At 40.1% G+C, this 22,582-nt stretch overlaps 2 protein-coding genes across 5 annotated transcripts in view; one reads left to right on the forward strand and one right to left on the reverse strand.

Annotated features, from left to right (window-relative positions):
- The window catches only part of ankzf1 (ankyrin repeat and zinc finger peptidyl tRNA hydrolase 1), a 174,900-nt gene that overhangs the window by 131,580 nt on the left and 20,738 nt on the right, over positions 1-22,582 (reverse strand). The window contains exons 3-14 of one of the 3 annotated variants that reach the window (XM_057336032.1): positions 18,935-19,068; positions 18,739-18,841; positions 17,689-17,882; positions 17,235-17,341; positions 17,011-17,164; positions 16,671-16,893; positions 16,478-16,582; positions 16,240-16,389; positions 16,008-16,157; positions 3,089-3,377; positions 2,891-3,002; positions 2,460-2,627 (exon numbers count right to left, since the gene is read on the reverse strand). In XM_057336032.1, the coding sequence (XP_057192015.1) occupies positions 2,460-2,627; positions 2,891-3,002; positions 3,089-3,377; positions 16,008-16,157; positions 16,240-16,389; positions 16,478-16,582; positions 16,671-16,893; positions 17,011-17,164; positions 17,235-17,341; positions 17,689-17,882; positions 18,739-18,841; positions 18,935-19,068 (1,889 nt within the window). Of the gene's footprint in view, positions 1-2,459; positions 2,628-2,890; positions 3,003-3,088; positions 3,378-16,007; positions 16,158-16,239; positions 16,399-16,477; positions 16,583-16,670; positions 16,894-17,010; positions 17,165-17,234; positions 17,342-17,688; positions 17,883-18,738; positions 18,842-18,934; positions 19,069-22,582 lie in introns of all 3 variants that reach the window. The other 2 variants (XM_057336031.1, XM_057336033.1) reach the window with 2 other exon arrangements.
- LOC130555649 (uncharacterized) lies at positions 4,973-7,150 on the forward strand. Of its 2 annotated transcripts, XM_057336043.1 has the most exons (3): positions 4,973-5,697; positions 5,760-5,961; positions 6,040-6,255. In XM_057336043.1, exons 1-3 carry the CDS (start codon positions 5,521-5,523, stop codon positions 6,066-6,068), a joined length of 408 nt encoding a protein of 135 aa, XP_057192026.1. In that variant the 5' UTR covers positions 4,973-5,520; the 3' UTR covers positions 6,069-6,255. The 2 variants fall into 2 exon arrangements, with proteins under 2 accessions (XP_057192026.1, XP_057192025.1); XM_057336042.1 differs by having other exon boundaries at positions 5,506-5,961; positions 6,040-7,150.

Raw genomic sequence — 22,582 nt, forward strand, 5'->3', positions numbered from 1 at the left:
CAGACTCAATCCTGTCACATATCACAACTACGGAGTGCTTTCAATGTTTAATTTAGGCTTCAGACATATACACGTACTTACAAGCACAAAATACATTTAGAGATTGTCTATAGCGGCAATAACAATCTACTCAAATGTAATTTTACGGATGTGTTTATTCACATCAGACACAGTATCTGCAATGCAAGCAATTGTTAAGATCACTCAATTCTTCTACCAGGTCACAAGGCACTTACGTTTGTGTTTTTAAAGAGTACATTCCTCGAGATCATAAAAACTACATTTCATGAAGTGTTTAATTTTGCCGTGTTTGAATGTAAGCAATCTGCCAAGTTGTAAATCCGAAGGTGAACGAATAACAAAGTTATTAGCTTATAAAAAAGGTAATCGACTCTGAATCACGCGAACAAGCCATGACCTGTCCGAATCTTTAACCACAATGTACCTACGTCACTAGAAAAATCCCCGCCTACTGACTGCGAAAATTTAACTCTCTCCTCCCCAAACACTGTACTAGCTCGTTCGTGACGTGTGCATCATGTCTAAGAGAAGCTGTGTTCTATGTAGTGAAACTAAGTCAGTCTTATTTTCACTACCAAAGGAAGAACTTCTGAGGAAAAAATGGTTACTATTTATTTTTCAAACGACACCAAAGGAGTATAAACCGAACGTTTTACTTTGCGCGCGTCATTTTACCGAAGATTGCTTCATCAATCTTGGCGCCTTTACTGCAGGATACATTAAACGTCTTTCCTTAAAAGATGTTGCAATACCAACTTTATTTGGACCTGTAAGCTCCACCGAATCACAACCTGTAAGTGTGACTTTATTTTTGTCTTTACTTAAAATTCAATTTGTGTGACGTTATCTCATGTCTGTGTTTAGCTAACGTTACCGTTATTTTTGGGGTTGTTACTGTTTGTTTACCTAACGTTAGCTATAAACTCGTTGCGCTAATGTAAGTGTTCAACCATATTAACTCGCAAAGTCTTTATTTCAAGAACTGCGTGGTGTACTATAGTTATAATAACATCTGAAGATACGAACTGCGGTCAAGCCAGCCGCGGTTTGAAAATACACGGTCAAGCCAGCCGCCGTTTAGGTTCAGATGCGCGCTTATTGAGTGGTTTACGGTACATTACGGAAACACCGCTTGTAAAGCTTTATTTAAATGTAGATGATCCGCGTCTCTTGTCAATAACATATTTCTTGTTTTACGTTTAGAATATCTCGTTTTTGTCGTAATTTATGCAGGTTTTTTTCTCCGAATGTTTGCATTATGATTGCTGTAACGTTATATTGTGAAACCAATGTCTCTGTCTGTATCTTAAATATGTATTATTTTAATGCCTTCTAGACCTTTGTCCTGCAAATAAAACTGTTTATGCAGTTTGCAATTACAGTACCCATGGATTTGAACAGATTTAATTACAGTATGTTTTTTGAAAGCATTTTGTTTGAAAAATATTATTCCAATATAATTGACTATACAAACATTATTTCTCATAAGTAGAAAAAACTGATGGTGGGTTTCTATAGGGGCCATCCCACACTATATGCACACCATATATGGACTTATTTTACTGTAGCGATTTTGGAGAAATACACATTTCTCCACTTCAAATGCCTATAGAAACATTATTTCTAATAAGTAGAAAAAACTGATGATGGATTTCTGTAGGGGCCATCCCACACTATATGCACACCATATATGGATTATTTTACTGTAGCGTTTTGGAGAAATACACATTTCCTTTTTACATCTGATAATAAACTTCTAATCGATTTTGAAGAACGTCTCAGTACAAATTTTTGAACATGCAGGACTGCCTTTAAAGTCCAACAATACATACCCCATGTAGACGGAGCAGCGAGAGATGAACTACAGTGCACCTTCTTGTCTGTACAGTACATGGTGCGTGTGTACGTGCGTGCAGTCAGCGGACATGAGAGATGCGCGTCAGTCAGCAGAGACTTGCGGTCCGGTGGACCCACATGCGAGTATAAACGAGCCGTGAAAGACAGGCTGTGCGCGCGCACGTTTACATGTTTACTCGCGGTTTTGAGTATACTGACGGCTGTGACGTTCTTGCCCGCATCACGGGCAACAGAAGATCGGCTTGGAATCGGCGAGACGTGAGACTGACCGGCAGGTCACCGGTGGGGCCGATAATACGAAAAACCGGCCGATTCCGATCTCTGGCCGGTCAATCGGTGCACCTCTACTTTAAAAGCAACAAATGTTGTGTTAATTTGTAAAGATTATCTTAATAGACAAAAAGTGTAAGTATCATAAACTTTTGTTAATCACAGAGCTGATTTTTTGCGATCTTCCAAAAGTCTATGGGAAAAATGCATAGCTTTCGGCTGAGGGAACCAGTGCGGGTTGGCCTACAAAAAGTAATCTCTGAGGTACTCTATACTGAAATTATTTTATACTAAATAAGATTGATTCAGACCTTCTCTCTGTCACTGAGTGCTGTGAACTTTTTCTTTTCTTCCTCCTCCTGCTGTTTCTTTAGTTTCTCTTCTTTCTGTTCTTTCTCCTTTTGTTTCCGCGCTACTTTTTGGGCTTTCTTCTTCTCAGCCTTTTTAGATTCTATTTCTTCAGTCAGTGGTCCTGGAACCTTAAAATACAATCGAGAATAAAATATACAGCAATGATCTTCAAAACATTTCCTGGAAGTTTGTTGAGAGAATGCATGTGCAAAAAGTAGCTACTAAAGGATGTAAAATTTACAACGTAACATTTTCGATTACTAGTTTTATCCACCATTTAAAACTGTGTAAAGATAATAGTAAAGAACAGTAATGGTGTGTCCAACATTAGGCTTATGCCATTAAATGAAAGTTTTGTTTATAACCAATACTAACAAAAATAATTATGTACCTGTGCTTTAGTGTAGTCATACTTATGAGGGTGCTCAGCCATGTATTTTCTGAAAATGTTTCGGGTATCTTTTTCGGGAGCGACGAAATATGGAGTCTGTCCTTTCTTATCCCTGAAAAAAACCTCTATTTACTATCGAAAGACTCATGAAATATCATGTAGTAGATTTATCTAAGCTTCAATTCTACATGTGCGTACTTGTTTGCTGGATCACTCCCTGCATCCAATAACAGTCTGATGACAGATTTCTGTGCAGCTGCGGATGCCACGTGCAATAAAGTGAAGCCCGCTGAGTCTATGGGCTTGTTGAGAAGGCATGAAACATTGGTGGTGTCTGAGGTAGATTTCTCTCGAGTATCCCTCTCAATTCCTTTCTCCTGATCTTCTGAAAGTTGCATAAGTGTGTACAAGGTTTTGATATCCCCAGTTTTACAGGCGGTATACAGCGCATCCCTCAAACTGTATTCCCATGAGTCATCCACTTCATCTAAGAAGAAAGTTAATGTATATGATTATTATCCTTAAAGGTCCCATTTCTACTTAAAGCAGGGCTCGACATTTGTTGAATGTTTTGTATGGGCAAGTGAGAGAGAATTTTACTTGCCAGACCGGACAAGTAACTTGAAAAAATTAAATAAAACACTGTCTGTGGTAGGAATAAATAAGCCAGTGTAGCTCGCGTGCGATTCATTTGGTCAGGAGCATTAGATAGAGCTAAGTATTTGTGTGAAGTGTGTTTGTTTGTGTGTGACATCAATCAATGGCACAACGCTATTTTACTTAGTTTGTCTATTATGCGAGTTTTCCGGCTGCATTGAGTCCATATAACTAGATGCAGACTGGCGGACGGGGAATCCTGTTATTTAAATATGTCATCTGGCTGTTCTGCATGTCTGAATGAAGGAACTACACAGTTTAAAGTGCTAGACGCGTGACGCTTGTGGATTTGTCTGCGTCTGCACTGAATGAGGATATAAACACATGAACGCCATCTACAGAGTTGCTCTGAGAGTTTATTTCACAAGCATTTTACTGTTTGAGTAAATCTATCACACACACACACACACACTAAGTTGGTGTTTACATTAGCCCGTTGTCATACGAAAACGGCGTTTTAAACAAAAACGATCGTTGTTTATACTGCCATTTCCACATGCGTTCTAAAAGAAATCTGCGTTTACACTAAACTACTGAAAACGCATGTCACATGACCATTCAGACACGCTGGGCATGTCCAAACAAATATAAACAGTTGTATGGGCATACAAAAGTTGGTTGTTGATGACAGTTGGTTACTAGTCACAAGCCACAAAGTACAAAATGAGCATGATGGCGATTAAAAGCAAAGACGTCTTCGTGTGGATAACGTTAGATGAGGTAATCCATGTTATTAGGCTTGTTTGATTTCATCCGGCGCCACTCAGACCGATCGACAGATGACATCGCAGTACTCAGTGAGCTATTTAAAAGCATACGGCTCTCGATTCTCTCTCGCGTTGCTGTAATGTCACCATGTCGATGTACGCAGCGCAGATTGAAGTTAAACAAGCCTGTTGTTTACACTGTCCTTGCGAGGCTGGTCATTGTCGCCTTCAGGCAGCGTAATGGCTCATATGACATGGCTTAACGAATCAGGGAAGCAAACGCAATGATACAGATGACCCAATCAGTAAGCGATTGTGGGCAACCACGTCTGCGTATTCTAAGTCTCTGTTTTCGTCCATTTACATAGAAACGCAAGCCCTGAGTTTTCAAACTAAAAAGGGGTCTGCAGTAGGGTTGGGCGATGTTTTCCAAATTGGCATCGGACAATGGCTACAGTGAAACATTGCAATGGCAGTGGTGTGAAGTATTGGAGTAAATGTAATTAGTTACTGTACTTAAGTATCTGTTTGGCTACTTTGTAGTTGTACTGAGTATTAAAGATATTAGCAACTTTTACTCTCTACTTGACTACATTTTTGAACAAGTACAGTATATGTACTCTTTACTCCACTACATTTGTAATGACTAATGCAATTACACATTACATTTTGCATGGCACCTATCTTTTTTTTGCAGCAGTTTAATTTTGCTACAGAAGAATTAACATTGACATTTAAAGGGCATTGAAGGTACTTCTTGTGAATTTTGCCCTTACTTCTTTATGTGAATACGAGTGCATTATCAGGTAGTTGACAATCGCTGGCTTTGACCTTTTAATTTACCTAACATTATTTTATTTATCCGTTATATTGAAAAGACCTTTTTGAAGAATGTTGGCTTACTTATGAGCACTTGAGCTTAAATGAGACTTGGGTGTTTGTAATAGATGTAGGTTATGGTGTCGACCATGATTTGTTGCAATTTTGAGGTCACTTCCTGTTTGCTGAGAGCGCGTGGTTTGAGTCGGAGCTCTTTCAAATTTATTCTTAATACATCGTTTATTCTTGTTATATCTTAAGACTTGTGTTTTAAATTGTTATCCTCCGAGGGTAAAACATATCCTTAAATATATCCCATACCAAAATCGTATTTAAACGCACAGATAATTTATTTTTATCGGATCACTCGCTATTAGCCTCAGGCTGTTAGCATTCCCAGCCTGCCTGCTTACTGCTAAACACACTGTTCTCATTATTAAATCACTGATGGCTAATGTTTCAGATGTGTCTGTACCTCTGTGTGCAGATGAGGAAACGATCGCACTTCAGTCGGAACTGGAGGCTGTGGAGAAGCAGATCCAGCATCTACTAGAGAAGCAGTCACGGCTGCGAGAACGAAAAACGGCGCTGGAAACATCCAGAGCCGACGCTCGCAAATCCGCGGTAAGTTTTCATCGCGATTTTAATACTCCTTCCACTTCTACTCCGCGTGTTTCTCTGCACAGAGCCCAGGCTTCGAGAACACGGTCAGCCCAAATGAACTTCACTCCTGCACCGGCACAACCACGGCGAAAGGCGCGAGCCAGGACTGGAGCGATGACCCAACCGCCGCCACCGGTCTTCGAGATGCCGACCAGGAACCGCTTTGCCGCCCTCTGCGAGACGGAATGCAACGCTGTGGTCATCGGAGACTCAATCGTCCGGAACGTACGCGCTTCCTCCACTAAAGGTAAGGTGCACACTCATTGTTTTCCTGGCGCCCGTGTTCTTGATGTCTCTGCGCAGGTACCTGCGATCCTGAAGGACGATGCTAACGTCGGAGCTGTCGTGCTGCACGCGGGGGCGAATGACGTCAGGATGAGGCAGTCGGAGATCCTGAAGAGGGACTTCAGGAGTCTGATCGAGACGGTACGCAACGCATCGCCCACAGCGAGGATCATCGTATCAGGGCCGCTTCCTACCTACCGACGAGGGAATGAAAAGTTCAGTAGACTATTTGCTCTAAATAAATGGTTGATGTCATGGTGTATTGAACAGAAGCTGCTCTTTGTTGATAATTTTGATCTGTTCTGGGAGCGACCTAGGCTCTTCCGCCCTGACGGCCTGCACCCCAGCAGCATCGGAGCGGTTCTTCTGTCTGACAACATCTCAAAGACGCTACGCACCGCTTGACTACGTCTCCCAGCGGTAAGTCAAAACTTTAACCATAGTCTGTGTTCCTCCCACTCATCTGTTATAAATGTTACTGCTTCCAAATGCATAGAGACTGTGTCTGTCCCCCGAATAATACTACAAAATAACAAAATAGCCAAATCTCAGAGAAAAAATCTAATCGTGATTAAACCTGAGGACAATGTAATAAACGACCAAAACAAACTCATAAAGTTCGGCCTACTAAATATTAGATCACTAAATTCAAAAGCAGTTATTGTAAATGAAATGATCACAGACAACAATTTTGATATGCTTTGCCTTACCGAAACCTGGCTTAAACCAAATGATTATTACGGTCTAAATGAGTGTACACCACCAAGCTACTGTTATATGCATGAGCCACGTGCGGTTGGTCGAGGTGGCGGTGTCGCAACAATTTTTAGAGACTTTCTTACTGTAACTCAGAGAACGGAGCATAAATTTAAATCATTTGAAGTGCTTGCGTTGAACATAATTGTTCCAATTGACAGTAAAAAACCATTGCTTTCTTGTACGTTGGCTACAGTGTATAGACCCCCTGGTCCCTACACTGATTTTCTGAAAGAGTTTGCGGACTTCCTATCGGACCTATTGGTTAACGTTGATAAAGTACTAATTGTCGGAGACTTTAATATCCACGTAGATAGTGCTAACGATGCATTAGCAGTGGCGTTTACAGAGCTATTACACTCTTTTGGAGTAACACAACACATCAATGGACCCACTCATCGATTTAATCATACACTAGACTTGATTATATCTCACGGAGCCGATCTAACCAATATAGATATTATACCTCAAAGCGACGATGTCACTGATCACTATCTTATAACATGTACACTGCGCACTGCAGAAATCAGCCGTTTAACTCGTTATCGACAGGGTAGAACAATTACCTCGACTACTAAAGATAGTTTCACAAAGAGCTTGCCAGATCTGACTCCTTTAATAACCATACCAATAAATATAGAATCGCTCGATGACATGACCAGCAAATTGGGCACTATTTTCTCTAATACATTAGAAGCTGTCGCACCTATGAAGTCAAAAAAGATTAATGAGAAAAACGCAGCACCATGGTACAATAGCACCACTCGCGCCCTTAAAAGAGAAACACGTAAACTGGAGCGCAAATGGAAACAAACCCAATTAGAGGTCTTTAAAATTGCGTGGAAAGAGAGTGCAAACTGTTATAAAAAGGCACTAAAAGCAGCAAAGGCCGAGCACCTCCGTAACCTCATAGAAACTAACAAAAACAATCCAAGGTTTTTATTTAGTACAGTTGCTAAACTAACAAATAAACAGACTTCACCTGACCTGGGTATTCCGCCGCACCTTGGTAGCAATGATTTCATGAATTTTTTTACAGAGAAAATCGAAAACATACGAGACAAAATAGTAAAATCTCAACCTCCAAGTCTGTCCTATAAATTAGTACCAACCATCGCCCCAAAAGAAAGGCTACAGTGTTTTTCACCTATAAAACAGGAAGATTTAATTAAACTTATTGCAACATCTAAACCTACAACTTGCTTATTAGACCCCATACCAACTAAATTATTAAAAGAGTTATTACCCGTTGCAATTGAGCCCATTTATAACATTATCAACTCGTCAATTAATCTAGGCCATGTCCCAGGAGCCTTTAAACTGGCCGTCATTAAGCCTCTTATCAAGAAACCAAACTTAGACCCCAATGAACTAGGAAACTATAGACCGATTTCAAATCTCCCTTTCCTGTCTAAAATACTAGAAAAAGTAGTGTCCACTCAGTTGTGCTCTTTCTTACAAAATAATGACATACACGAAAAATTCCAGTCAGGTTTTAGACCGCATCATAGTACTGAAACTGCACTCGTTAAAATTACAAACGACCTGCTCATAGCATCAGATAAAGGTAACATCTCACTCCTAGTCCTGCTCGACCTTAGTGCTGCGTTCGATACTGTAGACCATAAAATACTTCTAGATCGCTTACACAATTATACCGGTATTCAGGGACAGGCACTACAATGGTTCAGATCTTACTTATCAGACCGACATCAATTTGTCCATTTAAATGGGGAATCATCAAATCTAACGCAAGTAAATTATGGATTACCTCAGGGATCGGTTTTAGGACCCTTGCTATTCTCCATATACATGCTGCCCCTTGGAAACATTATTAGAAAACATGGAATTAGCTTCCACTGTTATGCAGATGATACTCAGCTATATATCTCATCAAGACCAGATGATTCCTTCCAACTATCCAAATTGGCAGAGTGCATCGACGATATAAAGCATTGGATGACTTGTAATTTCCTTCTTTTAAATTCTAATAAAACAGAAATATTACTTATCGGACCAAAGACACGTGAGCAGAATATTTCGGATTATGACCTGCAAGTTGAAGGCTGCACTGTTACTCCAACAAATACAGTTAAAGACCTTGGCGTTATATTAGACAGCAACCTGTCATTTAAAAATCACATCTCAAATGTCACAAAAACAGCCTTCTTCCACCTTAGAAATGTTGCCAAACTGCGAAATATTTTATGTGTGGCTGATGCAGAGAAGCTCATTCATGCATTTGTGACCTCAAGACTTGATTACTGTAATGCACTGCTTAGTGGTTGTCCTGCATCATCAATAAACAAACTACAGTTAGTTCAGAACGCAGCTGCCAGAGTTCTAACCAGGTCCAGAAAATACGATCACATAACCCCAATGTTATCAACCCTTCACTGGTTACCCATTAAGTATCGTATTGACTTTAAAGTTCTTTTAATTACTTATAAAGCCTTAAACGGTTTAGCCCCTACCTACATAACAGAGCTTCTACCACACTACAACCCATCACGCTCTCTAAGATCTCAAAACTCCAGACTTTTGATAACACCTAGAATAACTAAATCCACCAAAGGGGGTAGAGCTTTCTCATACGTAGCACCTAAACTCTGGAATAGCCTCCCCGATACTATTCGAGGGTCAGACACACTCTCCCAATTTAAATCTAGATTAAAGACACATCTTTTCAGCCAAGCATTCACTAATACATAGCTAATGAACAGCAGCTACGCTAATTATTCTCTTTCTGTTTCTGCCCTCGCCTCGGGATGCCCATCCCGAGGTAGGGAGAGATTCCGCCAGGCCCAGATGAACGTCATATGCCCATCCACAACTAGAGATTACGCCAGCTACATCGGAAAATCCCGTGCCATCCTCCTGCGAGAGCCTGCGGACTGACTGACCATCCAGCTCCATCCAAGGCAATTCCATCACCACCCAAGAAAAAGGCGACCATCTGGCCGGCCCAGCTCAGACAATTCCATCCCCAACCGAGAGCAAAGACGGACTACCTGTCACATAAATGCTAAATTTACAATACTTGGTATTTAATGCTAAACTTACATCACACGACAGCAGTTTGAAGTTATGGCTGCACTCAGTGACTTTGATTGGAGGTAGCTGGGTGGGTGTTGTGGGGAGTGGGGGGGCTTGTTGGTTGTGGTTCGGGGCGTTTCATTTGTTGGGACTGTGTGGATCTGGTCTGGTTGGTCTTGTTTTGTGGTCGATGTCGGACAACAGAGGAATAAAGTTAATTATGCCATTACTACTTTTCCCTGGTTGTTCCTCTGTTGTCTGTTGTTGATCGCGGAATGAGACCGGGTTGGACCTGCACGGTTTCGGCGGGTGGGGCTTCCTGGGTCGCGGCTCGTGGGCTCTCCCTGTTCTTCGTGGACGTTGCTCGGTGGCTTTGGTCGGGGTCACTGAGTGCAGCTATGACACGTCAGAGGAGATCTGGCCCTCCCGGCTGAGCCTGGTTTCTCCCGAGGTTTTTTTTTCTCCATTATTCAGCATTGGAGTTTGGGTTCCTCGCCACAGCAGAGCAGTGCAGTGTTGGCTTGCTCACCGGGAGACTGCATTTATTTATTTATTTATTTATTTATTTATTAGATATTATTTATTATAATGATCTTGCTTGGTCTATAAACACCATGCACTGTGCTGTGTTTTACCTTTCTGTGTTTTTCTTATTTGCTCCTGTAAAGCTGCTTTGGAACAATGCACATTGTGAAAAGCGCTATATAAATAAAATTGAATTGAATTGAATTGAGGTGTTCAGTCTTATTATGATTTAAGAAAATAAATGTGATTGCTCTCCTCACGAATCGACTGTTTCTTTTTTTTTCACTGACAAGTCTCTTAAGTGTTGAGGACTAGTGCTGCTTTGAGCCTACATTCAGTATGAGTAAAATACTCAAGTACTGTTAAAATCAGATACTCGAAGACTTCTACTGAAGTCGTTTTGGAATTGGTGACTTGTAACTTGTAATGGAGTAATTTTCATCTGTACTTTTACTTAAGTATGGTTTTCAGGTACTCTTTACACCTCTGTGCGATGGACGATGACATCGCCCTGCGGCGTTTTAAAGTGAGGTGCGTCTGGCACGAGCTGCACAGAGACACATCTTTATACAGTGCGAGCTGGGCAGTTATCAATTCAGGCATCTGTATAGCGCGAGCTTCACAGTTATAAAGTGAGGCTTGATTGTATTCTTACTCTGATGTTATATTCATTAAAAGAGTTATAAAGTAAGGCGCGTCTTCTTTATACAACACGAGCTGCGCAGAAACGCTTCTTCTTTATACAGTTATAAAGTTAGGCGGGTCTGTGCAAACCATGTAAGTGCAGAAAAATATAAAGACCTCTTGAAACTTTCATTGAATACCCCTGGTATATAGGGATTTTACTGCAGTTTACTATAGTAAATACTATAGTAATTTATGTTGACTAATATACCACTATTGTACAGTAAAAAAAAAGAAAAAGACAGAACTTAGACAAATTAAAACAAATTTAGGTAAACTAAAAATGATGTGGCCCTAATTTATCCATCTGTATGTAACATTAATGTCATTTGTCAGTTACCTGCTTATTCATGTGATGAACTGCACTTGCATATTTTTTTATGATGACAACAGGCATTTTATGCTTGCGCTACAACTGCCTGTGGCACAAAACCTTAAACCTCTGTAGCACCAGTGCTATGTGCAAAAAGGTGAATGTGCAGCCCTGACACTAATAATAATTACTGCTTGCCTTTGTTCTATAGCAATCATAGAGTATAACTACCTTTACACTACCAACTACTACAGAGATCACGGGCTTGACATTAACGCTTGTCCGCTTGTCCGGGACAAGTGAATGTTTTGTATGGGCAAGTGAGAGATAACTTTACTTGCCCGACTGGACAAGTAACTTGAAAATAAAATAACAACAGTGCGACATATATGTAGAATAATAAGAATATGTGCATTAGACAGAGCTGTGTGTTTGTGTGTAGTGCGTTTGTCGTGGTGGTGATTGTTGTGTGTGACAATAATCAATGGCGCATCGCACTGAGTCCATGTACAGTTAGGGAAATAAGTATTTGATCCCCTGCTGATTTTGTAAGTTTGCCTACTTACAAACAAATGAAGGGTCTATAATTTTTATGGTGGGTTTATTTTAACTGATAGACACAGAATATTAAAAAAAATCAGGGGAAAAAAATGTTATATAAAGGTTATAAATTGATTTGCATTTCAGTCAGTGAAATAAGTATTTGATCCCCTACCAACTAGCAAGAATTCTGGCTCCACAGATTGGTTATGTGCCTATATGGACCACAGATTAGTCCTGTCACTTTAAGAAAGTACTCCTAAATCAGCTTGTTATGTATATAAAAGATGCCTGCCAACAGAATCTGTATCTTCCAGTTCAACCTCTCCAACACCATGGTCCAGACCAAATAGGTTTTAAAGGATGTCAGCGACAAGATTGGAGACCTGCACAAACCTTGAATAGGCTACAGACAGAAGCTTGGTGAGAAGGAGACAACTGTTGGTGTGATTATTTGGAAATAGAAGATATACAAAATAACTATCAAATGCCCTTGTTCTGGAGCTCCCTGCAATATTTCCCCAATGGGGTAAAGATGATCATGAGAAATGTTAAAGATCAGCCCAGAACTACACGGAAGAAGCCTGTTAATGATTTCAAGACAGTTGGGAACACAGTTAGCAAGCAAAACATTGGTAACACATTGGTAACACGCTATGCCACAGTAGACTGAAATCCTGAAGCACCCGCAAGGTCCTCCTGCCCAAGAAGGCCCGCCTGGCTCGTCTTAAGTTTGACAATGAACATAAAAATGATTCAGAAAAGGCTTTGGCGAAAGTGCTGGCACTGCTGTGAGACCAAAATGGACTCCTGTGTTTGGAGGGAGAGAAATGCTGACTATGAGCCCAAGAACATCATGTCTACAGAGAAGCACAGTGTTGGAAACATTCTGCTTTAGGGCTTTTTCTCTGCTACAGGTATACAGGATGACTTCACCGCATTGAGGGGCTGAGGGACGGGCCCATGTACCGTAAAATCTTGGACGAGAACCTCCTCCCCTTAACTAGGTCACTGAAGATGGGTCATGGATGAGCCTTTAACATGACAAAGACGCAAAACATATTGCCAAGACAACCAAATAGTGGCTTAAGGAGAAGCACATTAAATGTCCTAGCCAGTCTCTAGACCCTAGTCCTATAGAACCTCTGTGAAGGAGGCTAAAACTCCAATTTGCTGAGCGACAGCCAAGAAACCTTAAAGATTGACAGAGGAGTGGACTAAATGTATCCGGACACATGTGCAAACCTGGTGACCAACTATCAGAAATGTCTGACCTCTGTGCTTGCCAACAAGGGTTTCTCCACAAAGTACAAAGTTATGTTTTGCTTGGGGATCAAATACTTATTTCACTGACTGAAATGCAAATCAATTTATAACCTTTATATAACATTTTTTTCCCCTGATTTTTTTTAATATTCTGTGTCTATCAGTTAAAATAAACCCACCATAAAAATTATAGACCCTTCATTTGTTTGTAAGTAGGCAAACTTACAAAATCAGCAGGGGATCAAATACTTATTTCCCTCACTGTAACTACATGCGGACGCGGAGTCCTGCTATTTAAATGTCATCTGGCTGTTCTGCGTGTCTGAGTGAATTACGTGCACAAGTTTAACATACAACACGAGTGATGGTCGAGTATTTTATCTGCATCTGCACTGTATGAGGATGTGAACACATGAACTTCATCTCCAGTCAGAGTTGCTCTGTGAGTTTATTTTACAAGCGTTTTACTGTTTGAGTGAAGCTATCTGCAAACAAGCGTCTTCCCGAAGACCCGTCAAAATAAAAGTCCCGTTAAATTGAACACTCAGACAAAAAATACTGTGGTGTACTATAGTATTTGCTTTTGAAAATTGTAGTGCCCTTGTAGTGAATTGATAAACACTGTATACTATAGTAAAGTTCAAAAACACTATAGTATCTAAGAATTTTACTGCAGTTTACTATAGTATACTACAGTAATTTATGTGGACAAATATACCACTGTCGTAGAGTTAAAAAGGAAAAATACACAACTGAGAAATATTCAAACAAATTTAGGTAATCTAAAAATGATACGGCCCTAATTTATTCATCTGTATGTAAAATGTATGTCTTTTGTCAGTTACCTGTCTATTCATGATGAACTGCACTTGCATATTTATTTTTAAAGATGACAACAGACGATTTATACTCCTACAGTTTGGCCTGTGCTACCAAACTTTAAACCTTTCTAGCACCAGTGCTATGTGGAAAAAAGTTAACCTACAGCCTTAACACTAATAATAATTACTGCTTGCCTTTGTTTTATAGCAGTCACGGAGAGTAGGCATATAACCAAATTCAGGCGGCCAAAGCGGACACTTAGCTTAGAAGCAAACTTTACCAATCTAGATCCAGAACAATTATATTGAGAATTCAAATGAAATATCATTTTTTTATCGTTGGACAAGTAATTTTTGTACTCGGACAAGTGAATGACAAGTTTACTTGTCCGAAGGACAACCACATCACAATGCTTAATGTCAAGCCCTGAGAGATAATGTGTTTGATAAGTAAATCTAAATCTTCGACCTTTCAGCTTGACCCCCTACCAACTTCTTTAGTAAAAGTTTGTTTACCAGTTCTGTCGCCATTGATTACTAAAATTGTCCACTCTTCACTTGTTTCTGGTTATGTACCCTCTTCTCTTAAATATGCTATTATTACTCCTATACTTAAGAAACCATGGGCTGATCCTTCTAACCTTGATAATTTCCGTCTGATCTCAAATCTACCGTTTATCTCTAAAATCATGGAAAAGTGTACAGTATTGCAATTCAAATTCATGAACACCTTTCCAATAATAATTTGTTTGAACAATTCCAATCTGGTTTTCGTCCCCACCACAGTACTGAGACTGTTCTTGTTAGAATTACCAATGATCTGTTGCTGGCATCTGACTCTGGGTTATTAACTATACTTGTCCTTCTTGACTTGAGCGCAGCCTTTGATACTATTTCTCATAAAATACTCCTTGACAGGTTAGCTTCTATTGGGATTACTGGCACTCCTCTGTCTTGGTTTAGGTCATATCTTTCCGGTCGGACTCAGCTCGTTCAATTAAAAAGTTTCAGATCAAGAACATCTACAGTCACCACTGGTGTTCCCCAGGGTTCTGTTTTGGGCCCACTCTTGTTCATTATTTATATACTCCCTCTTGGTTACATTTTAAGGAAGCATGGTATTCATTTTCACAGTTATGCAGATGACACCCAACTGTACCTGTCTGCTAAACCCACTTGTTCTTTTCACCCACCATTTCTGTCCAGTTGTCTAGCTGAAATTAATGCAATCCATCCTTCCTCACAGGTTAAAAGCTTGGGTGTTATCATGGATAGCACACTATCCTTTGAAACTCAAATGAATAATATCACGCGGACTGCATATTTCCACCTACATAATATTAACTGTCTTCGTACTTCTCTCTCAACCAACAATACAGAAGTTCTTATTCAAGCATTTTAAGATTCTGTTACTTACTTACAAGGCACTCCATAATCTTGCACCCCAATATCTTACTGAACTTCTTTACACCCCTTCACATGCTCTCAGATCTTCATCTTCAATTTCTCCTGTTGTACCTCGGATTCGACTTGCTACCATGGGTGTGAGATCTTTTAGCTGTGCTGCCCCCCGCCTATGGAACTCCATTCCCTTAGATATACGAAACAGCGATTGCTTGCAGACTTTTAAAACACGTCTTAAGACGTATCTTTTTACTCAGGATTTTTATAATATGCTCTACTGAGTCTTTACTGCATTTTATATGTGTATGCTGAGTGTTTGTTGTGTTTTTTTGTCTTGTGCAGTGATTTGTACTTTTATTTTATTCTTTGCCTGTTTGTGAGATGACCTTGGGTGTTTTGAAAGGTGCCATTAAATGAAATGCATTATTATTATTATTATAACCAAATTCAGGCGGCCGCAGCGGACACTAAGTAAAACTCTTGGAAGCAAGCTAAGCAAATGAAATGTCATTTTTTATCTTCGGACAAGTGAATGACAGATTTACTTGTCCAAAGGACAACCACATGACAATGCTTAATGTCAAGCCCTGCTTAAAGCACGGTTTTATACTCAGCTTGGTATAACTGCTTAAAATATTCACCTTCTTCAGGCTCACGTTTTTTGCCTTTGGGTCTACTTTTGCTTTTCGACCTCGTCTGTGTCTCTTTAGGATCATTTTCACCTTCAGGTTCTGCTTCTTCCACCGTTTCATCATCAGCCTTTGCTTCTGTTATTTCTCTGCTGCTTGGGGCTTGAGATGCAAACAACATGGTTATGATATTGTTCATGAAACTCTCATTAACAGTTTATAAAACATGAAGCCTCTAGATTACCTTCTCTTTTCTCTTTCCATTTCTTTCTTTTCTTCTTATTAGGCTGGACTTCATATTCTCGGAGGTCCAGGGTTCCCAGCGTCACCTCCACTGTCTCCAACACTCCTGAGTCTTCCTCATCTGAACTTCTTTCCTCTACCTCATCTGCTTCTACAGGCACTGACCACAAAACAGTCCATAAATAAGCACATCAGAAAAAGGGCATCTTCATAATACATACTCATGGATTCAGACACACCATTTGTGTTTGGCTCAGGCATGGTTTGACTAATAGGTTTAGTTTTTTTTTTCTTCCACACTTTCTTCGACAAACTGAGAATACTGGACATGTCAGCGTCTTTATCTGAAATTGAGCAGACACAAAAAAGTTATGAAATAGTAATAGACCAACACACTGTTATTAATATGAAGTCTCAAAAGTCTCAACGTACGATAAATATGTAGAGTTGAGAGCATATCAAAGGCTCGTTTTATTTCACTGAACGTGGCTCTGCGGGTGGCGAAAGGAAGTATCCGGACCCTCTGGTCTGTTTTGTCCATTGGTGCTCCTCGGCCTCCAAAAAATATGGTCTTGTTGTAACTTGGCGCTCGTAAAAAGATGGCACTTGCCTCCTCTAAAAACTCAGCCCAGCTTTCCAGAAGATCATGAATATCCTTGTGACAAAAGGCGTATATTTCAATATCACAATATTCATAACTTCTAGACATGTGTTTTATAAAACTTTCTCAGTAAATAAAACAAAGCAGGAAATTTCGAAACAGAGAATGTACCTTCACCAGTGCAGCCTCGTTGTAGCGTCGGAGGGCGGCCCCTGCAGATTTGGGTGTGTGACTGCGATTCTGAGAGTCCCTCAGTCCCTGTGCAGTCCCTCTTTTTGCTCTCACGGTGTACCGATGAAACGTCTTATGCTGCAGAATCTCTTTCCTGGACGTTACACAAATTAGTTTAGAATAACATTCAATTAACTTTCTGTGCTAATACATTTTTAACTGACCCCTTAAAAACAGCTCCAGCGAAGTGTCCACCACCAGTCATCAGAATGACCCAAACAGTGTTGTGTGATATCTTTTGTAAAGATGAAACCAAGTCTTCTTCACTGTCCTAAATATGAACATAACAAAAAAAATAGATGAGACTAAAAGGATAAATAACAACAGTCAAAATCAGGTAGTACAGATGTGCAATATACATATTATATTTGTGAAAATACATACATAATATATTTTCATCACGTCGGTGTAAGGCAATATTTTTGCTCAGATATGGCTACCATAGACTTGCCAATATTTTCAAGTCTGTTTAAAATTTTTCACCAAATAATATTATTAAGTGAGAGGTGCAGCGATGCAATAAAAAGAACAAAAGGAGGTTGCAACATTTTTGGACATTTCCTAATTTTATTAAACAAAGAGTGCAATCTAACAAAAATGATGGTTAGGTTTACTCACTCTCTTGCTCTGCACAACACAGCGATACAATGTCAGGTACTGTCCCTCCTCGTTCTGAAAGGCTACTTTAGAAGACAACCGACATAGGGACTGATCTGTGTCCAGAGTTTCATCTGTTCCCTCAGAGGTCACATCATCTGCAAGAATCTCATTCTCACTCTCTGAATCTGAACCTGAAATGCTTGATATATCTCCTGTTGACAGAAAAAAAACAGACAGATGGACAAGATTACACTACGAGAAGTGAGTTGTCAGTAGGGATGGGTACCGAAACCCGGTATTAAACAGGCCCTGAGGCAAAGTTATGAAAGACCGGAGCATCGATAAGCTCCACGCGGCCTTATCGGTTCTGCTTTTGGTGCTCAGGAAAAAAAAAATCTTCTCAACAATAGTTTCTAATTTTCAATAAAACCAAGAATTTAGTCTTTGATGCATGCATATTCGTTATTCCCAGGAGAGCACGCGAGGTGGGAAGTCACGTGTCTCTCACGCAGGTTGTGTCTACACAGAGCGCGCACGCACATGAGCAGCCGCAGAGAATAAAGACGCTCTTAATTCGCGACGATGGCGGAGAGAACTAGACGTTCAAAAGTGTGGTTACACTTCACCAAAGTTGATGCTGACAGTGACAATGTTCGTTGCCACAAGTGCAACAAAACCTTTGCTTGTAAGGGTGGAAACACAAGTAATCAGTCAAAGCACCTGTCAAAAGTGCATCATGTACAGACAGAGAGATGCACTGGTTTTGACTGTTTAGCCCAATCTCTTGATGCGCCAAGGATTAAGGAAGAATTTATGAAAAATATAATTTATTTTGTTGTAAATTGTTTATTTAATTTATTTTGAATTATTTATTTATTGTTAATTATGTTAATTAAAATAAAGCAATGTTAATTATGTTCCTAATTTGTTTCTTTTTATATCAAAAAGTACCAATAAGAATACCGTTAAAGTACCGGACCGATAAGCAGTATCGACAAGAGTAGTAACACCATTAAAATCTTAACGATACCCATCCCTAGTTGTCAGTGAGATCATGAGCATTCCTACCTGTGCCAGTTTTCTTCTCAAACTCATCCACTGTGACAGCTGATCTTCCTTCCAGACGTTGTCTCAGGTTAAACCGATGCCAGTCTAGTTTGTAGTGCTCCATCTAAAAAATGTTACATTTACATTTCATAGAACTGTATATTTTAAATTGGGAGATGAAGTACATGTATTATCACTCCTGCTTTTCCATTCATACCTGCTCTTCTCGACTCTCGAAAGGACACTGACAAGCCGAGCAGAACATCCTGTCCGACACTTCACCGGACAAGCCTGTCCTTCTTGAATGTCCATCTGCCATTATATATTGTACATGGAGTATTAACATTTCATCTGTTTATGAGTCGGTGACAAAACAGGGTTGGCAAGATGAGAAATCCTTAAAAAAAACTGGTTTGGTTTAAAATCAAACATCAGATTTTTAGAATGTACTTTGTGTATTTATGTTGTTTATGTTTGTGTAATTACAAATAACATTTGCACCATTTTTATAAAAGTTAAGACTGAAGGTGCCTGAAAATGTCAAATGGTTTAACAGCCAAAGAATGAGAAATATTACATATTTTATCCACCCAGATGGGATGTGAACGTACTCATAAAACTAAATAATTTATTTTACACGAAAATAGATTTTATTTGAGTTCTCAAAATATATATTTTATTATGCTGTTTTACAACATTTATTGGGACATTTGCTGTAGACACCTTTGTTTTCTAAATAATCTTGAACAAATTATGTAAAAATGGCTAAAAACCATAATACATTAACCTAGAGGCTTCTCTTTTATTACACATTAATTTTCCTGTATATAATTACATTTTATGAAAAATACTGGTGATGCCAATTGACACTAACCATTTACACCACTTGACCATGTTGCTTCTACAGCCAAAGACCATTGTTTGTTGAATACATTAACACTGAAAATCAAGCATGATGGTCAACATGTTAAGATGAAGTGGTTTTATTTTTCTTAATGCTGCTACAACATCTGATTACAAGAAATCATGATAAAAATTCTGTCATGAATTACTAATCCTCAAGTCGTTTCACAACTGTACAACCTTCGTTCATTTTCAGAAAACAAATTAAGAAAGGTTTGATTACATCATAGAGATTTCTGACTGAATTTATTTTCAAATGTAGACACCCACTTCATTCCGCTACATTATTAAATCCTTTATGTATATTACATTATATTATATTATATATAGGTTAAAACTTTAAAATGAATGGAATAGAAATATGCATTAAAGCTAAATATTTCAACTAATGTTGAGCAACATAAAAATGCCAATCAAGTTTAAACGGCTCGTCCGCGAGACGCACAACGCGGGGAAGAGTCGCGCGAGTATGAAACAGGCTGTGTGCACATCAAGTTTAAACGGCTCGTCCGCGAGACGCGCAACGCGGGGAAGAGTCGCGCGAGTATGAAACAGGCTATGTGTGCGCATCAAGTTTAAACGGCTCGTCCGCGAGACGCGCAACGCGGGGAAGAGTCGCGCGAGTATGAAACAGGCTATGTGTGCGCATCAAGTTTAAACGGCTCGTCCGCTAGACGCGCAACACGGGGAAGAGTCGCGCGAGTATGAAACAGGCTATGTGTGCGCATCAAGTTTAAACGGCTCGTCCGCTAGACGCGCAACACGGGGAAGAGTCGCGCGAGTATGAAACAGGCTATGTGTGCGCATCAAGTTTAAACGGCTCGTCCGCTAGACGCGCAACACGGGGAAGAGTCGCGCGAGTATGAAACAGGCTATGTGTGCGCATCAAGTTTAAACGGCTCGTCCGCTAGACGCGCAACACGGGGAAGAGTCGCGCGAGTATGAAACAGGCTATGTGTGCGCATCAAGTTTAAACGGCTCGTCCGCTAGACGCGCAACACGGGGAAGAGTCGCGCGAGTATGAAACAGGCTATGTGTGCGCATCAAGTTTAAATGGCTCGTCCGCTAGACGCGCAACACGGGGAAGAGTCACGCGAGTATGAAACAGGCTATGTGTGCGCATCAAGTTTAAACGGCTCGTCCGCGAGACGCACAACACGGGGAAGAGTCGCGCGAGTATGAAACAGGCTATGTGTGCGCATCAAGTTTAAACGGCTCGTCCGCTAGACGCGCAACACGGGGAAGAGTCGCCCGAGTATGAAACAGGCTATGTGTGTGCATCAAGTTTAAACAGCTCGTCCACGAGACGAGTGAGTATGAAACGGGCTATGTGTGCGCGTCAAGTTTAAACGGCTCGTCCGCAAGACGCGCAACGCGGGGAAGAGAGCGAGTATAACACACGCTGTGTGTGCGGTTTTCTGAATTGGATGGTTCTTTAGTATTAATTTGCCTAATATGATCGATCTGACTCTGCAGCTACAATAATAACACACCCTCTCTCTCTCCCGCTTTCTGTTTTTTTGATTAGGCATAACGGAGGTGCGCTCACTCTGTTGGTTAGCAAGAATGCCACTCAAAGCGGGCTTGGAACAGACGCGATTGCGATTCGATTTCGATTAATCGTTCAGCCCTACACTACAAGACTTTTAAAATCTGAACAGATTTTTTTAAACTAGACATCATACACTTGCAGACCTTTGAAATCAAATCTGCAGACTGGCACAGACTTTCTGCAACAAGTCCAGACTGAAAATCTGGGCAAAATCTGAGCATAAGTCTTGTAGTGTATTTTAGCCTTAAAACGCTGTCCCCCCGCACTCAGTAACCTGTCACTCTAATCCCAGCATGAGAGTTGTGTCGTGTGTGAGGTGAACGAGACAGAGACACATACACTGTATGTCAAGAAATAATACGTTTGCATTCCTATTACTGTATTTTTATTTAATATCCACCGCATTTAACTGTCCACGATAACTTAATATGTGGACTGGAGTGTACGTTTTCATATGTTCAAGTCTGTTCGGTTTTAATGCTAAGCTACATGCTGCTAACTAAGCAAATATATGGGCTGTGCTTTTTGTCGTGTTTTTGTATTGTTTTCACAGAGACAAAACTGAAAATCTGACATAAATCTTTATTAGTCAAGGGTTATTTTTTAAACTTTGACCTAATTTAAGAAAGTGAAACATACCGAGTAAAATAACTTCATGCGATTTATTTGTACAGTAACTGTATATTAATATTAGGGCTGTCAACGTTAACGCATGCGATTAATTTTTTCAAATTAACGCGTGAAAAATATTTAACGCAATTAACGCAGCATCCGTTTGTTTTGACATTGTTTGTCTAGCGTTACATTATGTAATCACGCTCTTATTCGTGTACAGCAGGGCTAGTCAACTGGCGGCCCACGGGCCAAATGCGGCCCGTCAATCATCTTTACCTGGCCCGCCTTAACATTTCAAATAAGTGGAGAGACTTTAAGAACGGTGTGCTTTAAATGCACGTCCTCCTGAGACGCCACATCTTTAAAAGCCCAAAACGCTGCTACATAATTCCCGCAGCTCATAATGATTTACGTCTTATAAAGCAATTTGATCGGTCAGTCCACGAAACTTAATGTTATTTACAACGTTATAATCAGCAATGCATTGCACAGCCACAGGCAATCGGTTTGCGCACGCGATAGGTCGCGTTCTAAAACGCGTTTTCTGCCCTTGAAAGTAGGCTAACTGTAGGAAGGGTACACCACGTGAACGGTTGTCTCAGATAAGGGGAAAACGGTGTTGTTTTTATTACTGCATTCATTATGAATAATGGCTATATTTACGAAAAACAGCTGTTCATCTCCCCCCAGAACTCGCACTATACAAAGGCTCTGCCCTATAAGTGCGTGGGGCACATGAATACGATTGGAATTCACCCGAAGATGTGATAATAGCGTTCAGTTTCTTGCACAGAT

The sequence above is a fragment of the Triplophysa rosa genome, linkage group LG6 (assembly GCF_024868665.1).
Source record: "Triplophysa rosa linkage group LG6, Trosa_1v2, whole genome shotgun sequence".
Lineage (NCBI taxonomy): Eukaryota > Metazoa > Chordata > Actinopteri > Cypriniformes > Nemacheilidae > Triplophysa > Triplophysa rosa.